This window comes from Fragaria vesca, linkage group LG6, assembly GCF_000184155.1.
Source record: "Fragaria vesca subsp. vesca linkage group LG6, FraVesHawaii_1.0, whole genome shotgun sequence".
Lineage (NCBI taxonomy): Eukaryota > Viridiplantae > Streptophyta > Magnoliopsida > Rosales > Rosaceae > Fragaria > Fragaria vesca.
In genome coordinates this window covers 4,080,628-4,094,183 of record NC_020496.1, presented here as the reverse complement: position 1 = coordinate 4,094,183, position 13,556 = coordinate 4,080,628, and the positions used below count along the sequence as shown (strand labels likewise).

Genomic DNA, 13,556 nt, shown 5'->3' with positions numbered 1-13,556 from the left:
AAGTATCAAGACATCTGTCTTTCAAAGAGGCCATCGTCAACAGCAGAAAGATCCTGATGTTATTCTAAAGGATAATTTAACAAGCTTGACATGTAGAAAGCAATAGTTAGTTTGAGTTAATGTCTCATACTCTCACTCTCACAGGACAACATTATATATTATACCCAAGCTTACAAAGTATTGCTTTTCCAAATAGCTTATGGCCAAAAATTAGTGGTTTCTGTTTCTAATGAATCAGCCGTGATCTCTCTCCAAGAATCAGTACCAAGAGTGTAGACAGCTGCTTTGGGGGGACTATAAATGTTAAATATATGAGATAATTCTTCTTGGGGAGCAGAGTATCCAATGTTAATAACTTTGTATTCGTTAAAGTTGGGATCATATCCAAATCCCAAACCATCTCTCTGAACTGGAATAAGTGGCCAAATTTCCAATCAGAATCAGGAAGGTATGGACATGCGGGCCAAGATTGGAGGCATTGGAATCAGCAAGTATTGCTCAAATGTTATTTACACTCCTCAAGGTATTCGTAAGGTACTGAAGGTTCATGCATCAACATAGTAAAGATTAACTGGTTTCATCAAACCACAGTAGCCAGCGTCTATATCTAGATCGAGTACCATCCGATCGAGCTGCAGTAGTAGAATTCAAATTAAAGAGTGATATACATACATACAGAAAAAATGAAAACCCCAGGAATGTGTCTCATTTTCTTCTTGCTCTCTGCTGTTCTTTTTATCAAGGACTCCAAAGCCGAATCGTACGAATACCTTCAGTACCTTATCAATGCCTCCAATCAGAATCAGCAAGTATTGCTTAAATTTTATTTACACTCATCAAGCAAAGTAGTTCTTGCTTTTCATATTCGTATTGCCAAGACGCGATATCATCTTTAGTTGTCGTGACGCCAAGATTGGAGGAGATCAGCTTTGAGCGAAGGAGTTATCTGAAAGGCAAAACAAGAACTTGGTTACATAATTCAGCTAAAGTTAAACCTCAAGTAAACAGCAGAAGCAGGATGTTCAGTAAAAATAACACATACCAGGTTTTTGTCGAACGGGTATTGTTTCACTGCCTGTATACATTTGATGTACGTCGCGGATATATTCGTGGGCCAAATCCCATGCATAGCGAACTTCGCCGGCAAGCTCGCCGTCGGCTTGCATGTCTTATCGTTAACACAGGTACCTCGCGGGTACTGCAGCACAAACTGAAGGTATTCGTAAGATTCCGCTTTGGAATCCTTGATGAATAGAACATCAGAGAGCAAGAAGAAAACGAGACACATTCCTGGGGTTTTCATTTTTTCTGTATGTATGTATATCACTCTTTTGAATTCTACTATTGCAGCTCGATCGGATGGTACTCTATATATAGACGTTGGCTACTGTAGTATTTGATGAAACCAGTTAATCTCTACTATGTTGATGCATGAACTGAAACTCGTTCGATCTTTCTCTGATCACACGTCATTCCCAGAATGCATGAATTACATTTTAGGGTTACTTCATGCTATTGTCAATACTATTTTGAAGCTAAATTGATACGTATTGCACTTGATCATCCAACTCTATCTAGCGAGCTCCTAACATGCAAATAACAAGCAACATGATCGTTGGTTCTATTGGTATCCTCGTCATCATGAGTATTGTAACTCGATCACTGACATTATTTTGCACATAGTACTATTTCAAGGGATAACTTCTCGCGATCGATCGGTAGGTGTGACCATTTTCAAATGGTGATCGAATGCAAGCCGTCTCAGTTTCAATTACGCACATATATTTAGTAATTTAGATGAAACTAATCTGTATCAAGTGGCAAAATTGATACAGATTTGAACTAGTCTGAACTGCAGCTAGTGTACGTACGTGGTTTCAACTTTCAATTGATTCCATATACTCTATTGAACTGAGTCCGACTAGCTTTCTATTCTCTGTCTTATTTTTTTTCTTTTCTGTTCACAAGTCATTTCCATATAGATGCATGAGTTACGTTTTAGGGTTTCTTCTCGCTGATGGGAATACTATTTTGAAGCTTAATAGATACGTATCCTTCTCTACTCTCTTAATTGATGTGCAAATGACAAGCAAAGTGATAATATATCTTCTATTGGTAGCTGCATTGTCCTCAAGTGTATTATTGCGCACCATTAATGTTTCAAAAACTACTTCAAATAGGATTAATTGAGAAAATAGAAGAGAACGGGTCAAGTTATTATAAGATAAGCTATATATAGCTTATTGTGATAATTTCTTTTGACAATTTCAGCAGATTAATATTTGGGTTGAGATTTTTACTATTTGAATCGTCAGAGAATTGTCATCGTGAAGAAGCATACACTAGCAGATTGATTAACCGTGAAAATGAAATGGTCGGGTCAGAATTTATGACCATTTCTTTCTATAGAATTTAGGGTTTGAAGCAGATTTTTGGTTGAGATTTTAACTTTAGTCACCATAAAATTGTCCTTATGAAGTGTGAGAATGAACATTCACATATAAGTAAGATTATCTTGGAAACCCCTAGCTAATTTGTGTATTGATGTGAAGAATTGAGATGGTTTACCTTGTAGAACTGAAATTGAGGGTTGAGTCCTGAGGGTTGAATCTTCTCTTGATATATGTATTAACACTAAAATGATCAGTTTTGGTGACACAAATAAAACTATAGAGAGTTAGTGATTATCCACGTACGTTCGATTCTCATTAACACCAAAGTGTCTGTGTTCATGACACAAGTGAAGAAACTAGGTATAATTTGCATTACAGCAGTTCATATTCTTTCCTCCATGGAGTACACCAACATACCAACATCAGCCGTCCGTCACGGTTAAGACGAGACAATTTTGACAAGTTTCAAAAGATTAACTCAACAAGTTTAAACCCCCAGCAAGGCAGCAACCTAAGGTATTTAGTAGAAACATTTAAATTCGTGAAATAACAACCTTTATATGTTGATTATCAGACCTTGAAACTTGTGGATTATCATCGACAGTGTGGGACAAGATGAAAGTGGACAAAATGGATTTTTGGTGCAATATCACCATTACAAGATCTGTCTGTAGACTCCAATGCCAGCTTGAACCAAGAATTGCACAGCAAGTGAACTCAATTAAGGCTCTTTAAGCCACTTTCAGAAGCAGATGTCTATACATCGTCCGGACTGTGCCATATCATTATCTACCTTTTTTTTTTTTTGAAAATAATATCATTAATTCATTATCACCTTGTGAAACCTTGTTTTGCTAGACCTCAAGTCAGTGGCTATAATTGCTTGACATGCTAGCTAGATCCCCATTTCTTCATTATGCACATATAATATGACCTTGATGTTCTTTTCGGTCCAAGTATATATATGCATTTCATCGAATCAATATGACTGTAGATCGCTCTATCAGTGACTGCGTTTTCCTGTTACTTACTGTGCAATATAGAGTTCCATATACCTGCTATACAGATCAAGCTCCATTCCTCTTCAAAAATCTTATGTTTATTATGTTTATATAGTAGCTATGAAGGAATAAATATGAATGTGGATAAGTACTAACTGGATTCCTGATAGGGTGATAATCATTTTTTTCGTCCATTAATTGGGGGCGAAAATGAAGATATCATGTTCCAATTCATAGTAACAAGAATAAGCAGCAGACATGTTAAAGCAGCTCAACGGAATCAATCTCGATCCTGTAATCAAATTAAGCTGACAAAAGTATTTCTTCTATGCACTCCAGCTTTGTTTCTGTGGTCACTCTAGGATATTCATGGTAAGGAAACCGGTGCGACTAGCAACATGCAGGAGACAGTGGTAACGGTTCGTGCCATTCATGATATGGACTTCTTCAGGCTTCACTGAACTAAAGATTCATATGAAAACTCATTTCAATACAAGTAATGATTCAAACAGATGTATTCACCCCTGACCTTCTTTTCTCCGAATTCTTCTGCATGCAAATGACATAAAAAAAATGATCAACACAGTAGAAAACTAAAAACACAAAGAATAACCATGGTCCCAAAAATGGTCCTATAGGTAGGGAAGAGAAATGTCCTAAAATTTCAAGTTGGATTGGGGCCTTTTGGGGGGATAAAACAGAACAAATAGCAAGGCAGAGAGTAATTTCTGAACTTTAACAATTAACAGCCGATTTCAATCCAAAAGATTAAAATATAGACTTGACAGCAGACTTGAGATCAGAATATAGAACTATGAAAAGTCATTCAAAAGTTCTACTCTCTTTTCTCTAGCTGTTCAATATTGATACTTTGTAACAAAATTCACTGGAAGCGCAAGCAAAGAAAATAACAGACACAAGGACTCATCTATGTGGTCTGCTCAGTTCCACAAGCAGAAGTCGAGCCTTCTTTAAGGTGCAGATAACATTCCCTTCAGATTTGTACCCGAAGGGTGGACAAAATGAACAATAGCCACTAAGAACAAGGGGAAAGAATCATCAGCCACCATATGGGGGAAAAAGTGCCACTTCAAAGCATTTCAGCAGACAAAAAGAACAATAGCCACTAAGAACAAGGGAAAATAATCATCAGCCACCATATGGGGGAGCAAGCGCCATTTCAAAGCATTCCAGTTCGATCCTTCTAAAACTTCAAACTTGTAATATACTTTACTGCTAAAAGCATAAATGCTAATCTATAATAAAAGATTGGCATTGATAAAATCCTTGGTTGATGATGCATAACTAGGAAAATGGAGCCAAAGTGGATCACAACTAAAGATTGAATGTGCAGCCTGAAGTAGGTAACTCATATTTCAATGTGAGTTTTTAAAGTTAAATAACCATACAAATGACAGTCATTAAACATTTACAACAACAACTCCAACTGCGTACAACAGACAAGTTAACATCTCCAGGAAGTCTAAACACTAAAACCCATGAAGAAAATTGGTTCTGCTTTGATACATGCACTTAGCAGTACTCTTTGTAACATATGGTAACGAAACCATTGCCCCTACTGAGGCATGCAGGGGAGGCAGATAACCATGGACGTTATTCATCAGAAGAACTTCTTCAGTTTGCTTCATCCGACTACAGGCATACAGATAGTTGCATGTCAAAACAACTTGCATACAATTAATACAAAATCACAACATACTGAATAAATGTCACTAGCTAAATTCCAAATCACTTGTCAACTCAACATGCCTCACCAAGTCAAGCCTATTAGAGGTCATGTAATAACTGAAATAAGGCATTCTCCAATGATTAACCGCAAGCATATATTGCAATATTGGACCTATCTAGGGAAGGAACTTCTCCATCAGAGAATTGTTATAAAATCAATCTCGTTCCAGGACCGATTAGAAATTTAGAATTATTCTATATTGATTTTGTCCTGAAACAGAGTGGTTGGCAATGCCCGGCTACCATAGCCAGTTAGCCACAAGTCCTAACAACTATATTAACTACTGAAGCAAGTAATTAGCTATGCTACAACTTGCAGAGACAGTAACAGAGAAACTTAGGCTCATCATTATATTAGACTAGCATTTGAATCTCCATATGTGAAGATAGGCAGAACTCAACTAATCATTGAAAAAACATACAACAAAACAAAACAGATCTTTCATGTGAAAAAGCCACTGATAGTCAAAGAAATTGCAATTCTTAGTATTTCTAACTAACAGATCAATAAAATAGATGAAAGCCAATCATACCTCATCAATTAGTAAGTAGATCACAAGTAAACCCATCAGAAACAAGTTGATTAATTGCGTCTCTGAACTTGTAATAATCATCCACTTTGTTGTATACTTGATGCGATATCCGACAATACCCAGTCACCACCTCAACCTCCCCATTCTTGGGTGGTCGGAAATATATAGGGACTTCAACACCAAACTTCTCCCTCAAATGCGTCCTCAACTTCAGAGTATCCTTCTCACTAGAAATCCCCAAACATGCCGGTAAACCAATCATGACCATGCTAGCACACATTTCCGGAGGGCATCCTAGATGTGTCCCCCACGCCTTGGCCAACATCTTCCCCATCTCAACAACCGTGTCATGATTCCTCTTCTTGATCCCCTCGATGCCGCCTTCAAACCTCTTCACAAAGTCCAAAACTGCAGGGACAACCAGCTGCGGGCTGTAATCCCTAGTCCCAATCCACGCACTCTCAATAGCCAATCCATTCCCGTACTCGTGCGAAACCACCGGGTGGTGCAGCTCCACATTCTTGGGAGACTTCCTGCAATACAAAAACGCAATGGACGGCGGGCAAAAGAACCACTTGTGCAAGTTACTAGTGTAGTAATCAGCCCCAATCTCCTTCATATCAACCTCAGTACACCCAATGCTATGCGCCGCGTCGACGAAAACCTGATCAACACCCTCCTCCCTACAAATCCTAACCAACTCCTTAACAGGTACAACAACACACGGCATCGAAGTAATGTGATCAATCACAGCTAGCCTAACTCTCCTCCCATTGGCCTTCCCTAACTCTAGAGCCTTCTTAAACTCGGAAACAATCTCCTCATTGGAATTCAAAGGAAACGGCAACGGTACCTCGATGACGTGTCCCCCGGCGCGGGTGACGTAAGCCTCGATGGACTTCTTGACGGCGCCGTAGGCGTAGTGGAGCATGACGACGGCGTCGCCTCGCTCGAATTTGGACTCGGAGAAGCCCCAGGCGGCCTGCTGGAGGACGATGGCGGCGGCGGTGGTGGCGTTGTCGACGATGGAGACCTCGTCGACGTGGTCGGCGTTGATGAGGTCCTTGATGAGGGTGCGGGAGTGGAGGATGCCGCTTTGGAGGTGGTTGAAGTAGAAGCTATCGGGCTGGGCCAAGTACCGGAGCTGCCAGCGGCGCTGGGCCTGGATGACGGAGTCGGGGCAAGACCCGAAGCTGCCGTTGTTGATTCGGGCCACGGCGGAGTCGTGGTGAGCGAATTCGGCGGCGATTTCGGCCGGGGTGATGAAGGCGAGCTTGGGCTTTTTGGAGGCTGGGGAGGCGGAATCGCCGTTGAGGTGGTGGGTTTGGTCCATTAGGTTAGGGTTAGGGTTTGAAATGGGGGGTGGTGATGAGGTTGAAGAAGAAGAAGAGGGCATGAAATGGAGAGGGGAGAGAGAGTGTGTGGGAGTGTGATTGGATTTGGGGGTTTTCAGAGCCAGATTAATTAGATTGGGATTAATTAACGGGGTTAATTGAGATTAATGGGGAAATGAGTAATGAGATAGAACAAGTGGGAGGTGGGAATTAAATGAATTAATTAGTCAAGTGGCGCCAAAAAATAAACCCTCTCTTCTTCTTTTTTAAAGTAACAAACCCTCTCATTGCTCGTTTACTATTTGTTTGCTTCTTATCCCGTGACACCCCACATAGTAATATTTTTTTACTGGCTACAGTAATACTTTTCTTAATCTAAAATGGTTAAAAACACTTAAAAACTGTTGATTTGCTTGAACCGCAATTCGGGTTTATGGGCTGGGGATTGATGGTATGCAAACTACCTGCAATGTTTACTTATTGAAGTAAAGTTCAGTCTCTCTCTAAAACATGTTGCAAAATTTTGCTCGTATTATTTGCGTGTATATCATATTTTTCATGTTGCTAGTAATGTAGATATCACTCGATCAAAGTATAAATCATAAATCTTAAGCCTCGTAAGTTGCTAAAATCACGGTTAATCAAGAAATTTGTTTGAATTAACAAATATCTATATTCATTTTAGCTACCTCCAATATCATATTACATGTGTAGAAAAATTCAGTACAGATCAGTGTGGAGTTGATATTTAGTAGCTTAACAAACAAACCTAGCAGCATATAGGAATAAGTAGGAGAGGGTCATACTGTCATAGAATAAGCATAATGAAAAATTGAAAATGATACAAAGGAAGAAGCATTTGCATGAGCTAATGAGCAAGTTCAGCGGAAAGTAGTCATGGAATTGTTGCCTCTGCTAGTAAATATAAACTTACTCATCTTTGTGGAAATATTTTTCTCGATAAAGTGGCTAGAAATTTTGAATCACTTTTGAACTCTATTTGTTGGATCTCATTTTCAAATTTCTATGGGTTTTTTTTTTAATTATTTTTTATTTTTACAACATACAATCGTTAATCACCTTAGTTATCTAGCTATTGCTATGAAGTCTCTCAAACTATCTCAAAAGATTTTGGCATCAATTAAAAGAATGAAGTTTGTGATAGACGAACAGTAACATCGATCAAAAACGATGTTAATCTAAAACTGAACTTGCTTTTGTACTACAAACGCAATAGGGGGTTTCAATTTAATTTCTTTCCTTTAAGAAAGTAAAGATGTGGTGGATTCAACCCAAAAATTGAATATATCGTAGTGGATTAGTGGAATTTGGTATGTGATCGGTTACTTTCAACTGTCTCATTGTCTAAGACACTTTTCAAGCTCCAACTCTTGTACAAAGGAAAGGACGTACATTAACAATAATTCAACAGAAAATTTGATATGCTTAAGTACGTACCCCCTAATGCTCACTAAAATTGTCCTCATTTGGTGTGTAGAACTATAGATTATAATTACTTTTGTTGAAATTGAGTAATTATTCACTTTTTTTAGTCCTCAGTGAATGGTATGGAACTTCGGATCATTCACAGACCGCAATACGAGATCTGGGCTGGGGGGTTTGAATGTTTGATTTTGGTATCATCCATCGTCTTGTATGTTTAGTTTTGCCTGACATTCCTATGCCAATTTCAATTTGCCAGAACCAGCATGAAGTGTAACAAGCTTGTACAATAACATCACCGCATGTATGTAGAACTTGAAGTCACTAAACAACATGATGACTTGCATTAACGGCATGCATGAGTTTGATCAATTGTTTGAAGTCCAAAGTCTGAATATATAGTCTAAGATCTAATAGCTAGTACTGGTAAGATAACACTTGGTAATATATCGATCTCCAAACAGTTAAGAGTGGAAATATTAGATGATCGAGTAAGATACTGGTGTGGATGCTTATACTGGTCAAGTGGTGGTTCAGGACAGTGACACATATTCTTCTCATTTGCAATCTATATATACATATGTTCCATTTGAAATCACTCCTATGAAACGAAACAGATAACTTAATTAGAACACGGCTGAATGAACATCTGTGAAGTTAGGGCTAGCTAGCTACTTTCTCTGCATGAGAAAAGCATTATTGTTGGTTGAAACGACGTAGAAGAAAAAACAAACTATCCGGTAATCAGAATAGCTTGAAAACTAGCTGGAGTGAAAAAAGCTGCATGAGAGATTGATGCCTTGAAGTCACTAAACCATGACATACATCAAAATATTCAGAAGTATGCAAGGGAACGAGTATATATGGATGTTGTATCAACATGCAGAGTCTTCTGATGTTGCTTATATGTAGTACGTGTTTGTTCTTCTGATCGACTTGCAGAGTCTAGGAGGACAATGCAACTGTACGTGTAGGTAGCAAACCATATAAGGGAACGAGTATATATGGCGGATGCTGTATCAACATGATTTTGACTAGCTAGCTCCATCTATATACAGTTATATATAAGGCACACACGACCCAGATAATAACAAGAGGGTGACTCCATTCACATTGTCTCCAACATAGTCACAAACATGTACGTACTACATACAAGCAAGTTATCAATCTTTCCCAGTAATGATTCCCTTCACCTCTGAAAACCCTAATTGTAAACTTAAGATTGTACCACCTCATTCTTGGCCACTGCAACTGCAACTGTGAATTGTAAGCTGTATAAGCTTGGATGTTGCTGCTCTATTTACTATTTAGTAGTCTAGTTGTGAAGGTTTAGCGGGTTACCGGGTTCGGGTGGGTTTGAAACATGAGTTCAAGACGATGCAAAACTAAAATACCTATGTACGTATCTTGTGCATGTGCGTGTGAATACGTACTATAGAATTGACATATACGTTTTCTTTCTATCACCATATTATTTGCATATGTTACAAGTCGCCAGACAATATCTCAACAAAATATACATACGTAATAGGTAGTAGAACTAACTGAATCATATTAACTATAGGAAGATTTGAATTCATATATATTAGCTTATAAGTGATCATAAAAACATAGGAACATTACTCTCCTCTAATGATTGAATGAGATATATTAGATATATGTTTTATTTTATGAACAAACGGAAATCAACAAACAACTTTCTATATAAAACCTGCAGTATCAAAAGTACAGTCACCTTGGCTTGTATATCTACAACCTGTCACCGTTCTCTTATATGGTAAGAATCTGAGCCCAGTATCGATTTTGCACCAACTCGCTTTCACTACCATTCATATTGAAATTCTCATTTCTCATACACATTATGACAACAAATCCATATTTGTTACTATTTTCAGACCCCTATCTTTATTTCATCGCTGACCAAACACATTGTAAGAGATTGACATGGAGCCATGGACATGCTCGATTCTAAGACACCATATATCAGAATGGATTTGGCTGGTCTCTCATTCATGCATCTTAGTTGTTTATCTTTGAATTTGCATCCAACAAAAAAAGGCAATAAATCTGTAGCATTTCAATCAACATTGATTAGGTATCCCCTCCGCTTGCTTTATATAGCTAGAGCTAGCAGAGTCTCTTCAGGGCAAGAACAAACCAGAAAGGCCATTCCTTCATTCCCTTCTTCCTAGTTTGTAACAATTTCATCTCTTGTTTCTAGCCATGACTAGAAAGAAGGTGAAACTTGCCTTCATCACTAATGACAGTGCTCGAAAAGCTACATATAAGAAAAGGAAGAAGGGTCTTATGAAGAAGGTGACTGAACTCACCACCCTTTGTGACATTGATGCTTGTGCTATTATCTACAGCCCTTATGACTCCCAGCCTGAAGTCTGGCCTTCCCCGTTGGGAGTCCATCGCGTGCTTGCGTATTTCAAGACCATGCCGGAAATGGAGCAAAGCAAGAAGATGATGAATCAGGAGAGTTTCCTGAGGCAAAGAATCAACAAGGCTCATGAACAGCTCAAGAAGCAAAAGAAAGACAACCGAGAAATGGAGATGGCGCGCATCATGTTCCAAAGCCTAACTGGTAATAACTCTCTCCAAGGCTTGACCCTCTCAGACCTGACTGATCTCAACTGGGTCATTGACCAACACCAGAAAGAGTTACAACTAAGGATGAAGAACATCAAGGAGGAGGTTGTGAAGAGCAAGCACCAGGTGCAAGGGGTGAAGAATAATGGAGAGGGCAGCAGTAACAGCATGGCGATGAAGAGTGACGAAGAGGGCAGCAACATGCATGCTGCCATGGGCAGGGAAGCTTTTGATCACATGCATAACATGGAGGCAATGCAGTTCCAGATGATGCAGGTGCCGGCTCAGAAGGAACCCTTGTTCATGGACCTGATGAATGCGCTACCTCCACCACCACAGCCACATCCAGATCACCATCAACATATGGGATTTACAGGGGAGGATATGATGCTTCCCTTCGCAGAGCAAAGCCACAGTATCATGTGGCCAAATCCTCCTCCTGCTAATGGCTTTAATTTTCCTTGAAGTATGATGTGTCTGGTTTATGCAATTTCTTACTTAGTGTTTCGGTTTTTCCCCTAGTTTTCGTGCATGACTTTTACTGAACCACAGATTGTGTATCTTTTCTTTCACCATCTTATTTATGCATTACATTGTTATATATTTCTTTCTTTATGTATTGTTCATGATAATGTTTTTGAATAATATGTACTCGTTTATGTGTCATTGAATAAATCAATAATATTTGCTTAATTACTCTTTCAATATTAGGACAACTCTGGTGAATGTGTGAACAATTAACATACAAATTAAAGAAATAAATATTATGTTGATATATATTGAAAGAAAAATAGTCCACTAATCAAGTTTGATGTTATCTACTGTTGGAGTAATTATTCTCTGTACCCGGAACACTATGTAGCACTGTCAGGCGTTGTACTCGGCCAATTATATAACTCAGATTTATGTGGAGACCAACACGGGGTGGAAAAAAAAAGAAAAGTAATTAAATACACTAATCAGAAATAAAGATAAAACACGTGGACCAATAAGATTAAATAGGAATATAAAACAGGTGGTGTTCCGGGTACAAATAATAATTTCTCCTACTGTTGAATCAAACTTCATACATATCGGGGCGATCTACTCTTGAACATTGTTTATTAAGGCTACTTTAAACCGAAAGAGTTGGTACTTCTGCTCTTGAAATCCAACATCTTCTTTAATTTTTTATTTCAAAGGGATGATCGTTACTGTTATAGCTAGCATTTATACGCAAGAATTAATATATATTGTTTCAAAACCAAATATGCTTAGCTGCCCTAAATTGCCCTCGGTTCAGTGCTTGATCGTGTAGCTAGCCTGGTTCTTTCTTAAAGTGAAAAAAATAGTAATGTTGACTACAAGTATGCGATTGTGCGTATACTTAATTTCACCAATGGACAGACTCGGTTCGGATAATTGCTCGGAGCTCAACGTGGAGATCTTCTCTTCTAAGACTGGCAAATGGACATAATCGGTTGTTTCACGCCCACTACACTTAAGTTTTGATGCATTGGAGTCCAACTAATCCAGGTGTTGCTTACAAGGGAAAGTCCAGATATTACCACAATTTTATGATCGCATTGGATCCCTTCTCGAACAATAACTATATATTTTGATGTCGTTGATCTTCCTGGTAAGGAGCGGGGAGCAAGAAGTGCGAGCCAAGAGGGCCGTCTTCAGTTGTACAGGATTTTGTTGTTTGGAGATGGAGATAATAGATGTTGGAAATTATATAATAATATCTAATATGAATGAAAATAAAATTACTTATAACCTTTTCATTTGAAATGGTGTGTCTTTTTCAATAGGTGTCTTTAGGAATAAGTGTGTTTCTTCAAGGAGATAAGTGAACAGACATGTTGGTTCACTTGGGGTTTTATATAAACTCATACTCATATCTCCTTAAAGATAAGATTAAGATTCATAATTTCTTCTACAAGTATTCTTCGAGTCAAAAGAGTACAAGATACAATTTATGATTAGCTAGAGTCCAAAATTACGGTGCTTCAATCTTGGATCATCGATTGTTGTATTCTACAAGGCGGACGCCCATTGAACTACAAGCACAAGGGTAGGGACGAAATCTGTCTTTAGTCAAGTGCATTTTTACATGCCTCAATCGGAAAATCAAGTCAGTTCTTTTTTTTCCTTATACTTCTTTTATAGAATTCTTACACTATTTCACTCCTATATTAGGATTGATTTACAACTTACAATCCTATATGTATATAGTTATGTTTCTTATATTCTTTATTGAAATTTCTATCATATTTAAAGATCATATATATGATTGTTCCCAACAATAGAGATTTATTTTTAGCATTTGAGGAAAGGTCTGAGTATTTGGGAGTTGAAAGACGATGATGACAAGGTTGGCGGTAGAGTTGGGAAGTGGTGTAAGACACCCTTCCTCTAGAGAAAATGGTTTCGGAAAATCCATTGATCACCGAATGAAGCCGCTCAAGGGAGGTTGCTTCCGAAATAGCTTTCGACCCCAATAATGATGACATTTTGTATTTAGAA

At 38.3% G+C, this 13,556-nt stretch overlaps 2 protein-coding genes across 2 annotated transcripts; one reads left to right on the top strand and one right to left on the bottom strand.

Annotated features, from left to right (window-relative positions):
* Positions 1 to 3,373: 3,373 nt before the first annotated feature.
* On the bottom strand, positions 3,374 to 7,009 carry LOC101297568 (isopenicillin N epimerase-like). The gene is made up of 2 exons (XM_004304879.1): positions 5,677 to 7,009; positions 3,374 to 3,943 (listed from the first exon to the last, which is right to left on the bottom strand). Exon 1 carries the CDS (start codon positions 7,007 to 7,009, stop codon positions 5,681 to 5,683), a length of 1,329 nt encoding a protein of 442 aa, XP_004304927.1. The 3' UTR covers positions 3,374 to 3,943; positions 5,677 to 5,680.
* Positions 7,010 to 10,676: 3,667 nt separating this feature from the next.
* On the top strand, positions 10,677 to 11,513 carry LOC101297277 (agamous-like MADS-box protein AGL80-like). The gene has a single exon (XM_004304878.1). The coding sequence runs from the start codon at positions 10,677 to 10,679 to the stop codon at positions 11,511 to 11,513; it is 837 nt and encodes a 278-aa protein (XP_004304926.1).
* The last annotated feature ends 2,043 nt before the right edge of the window (positions 11,514 to 13,556 follow it).

Bases quoted from the DNA above. Each gene is read 5' to 3' on its own strand.
- LOC101297568 (XM_004304879.1), bottom strand. From the start codon at position 7,009: ATGGACCAAACCCACCACCTCAACGGCGATTCCGCCTCCCCAGCCTCC.
- LOC101297277 (XM_004304878.1), top strand. From the start codon at position 10,677: ATGACTAGAAAGAAGGTGAAACTTGCCTTCATCACTAATGACAGTGCT.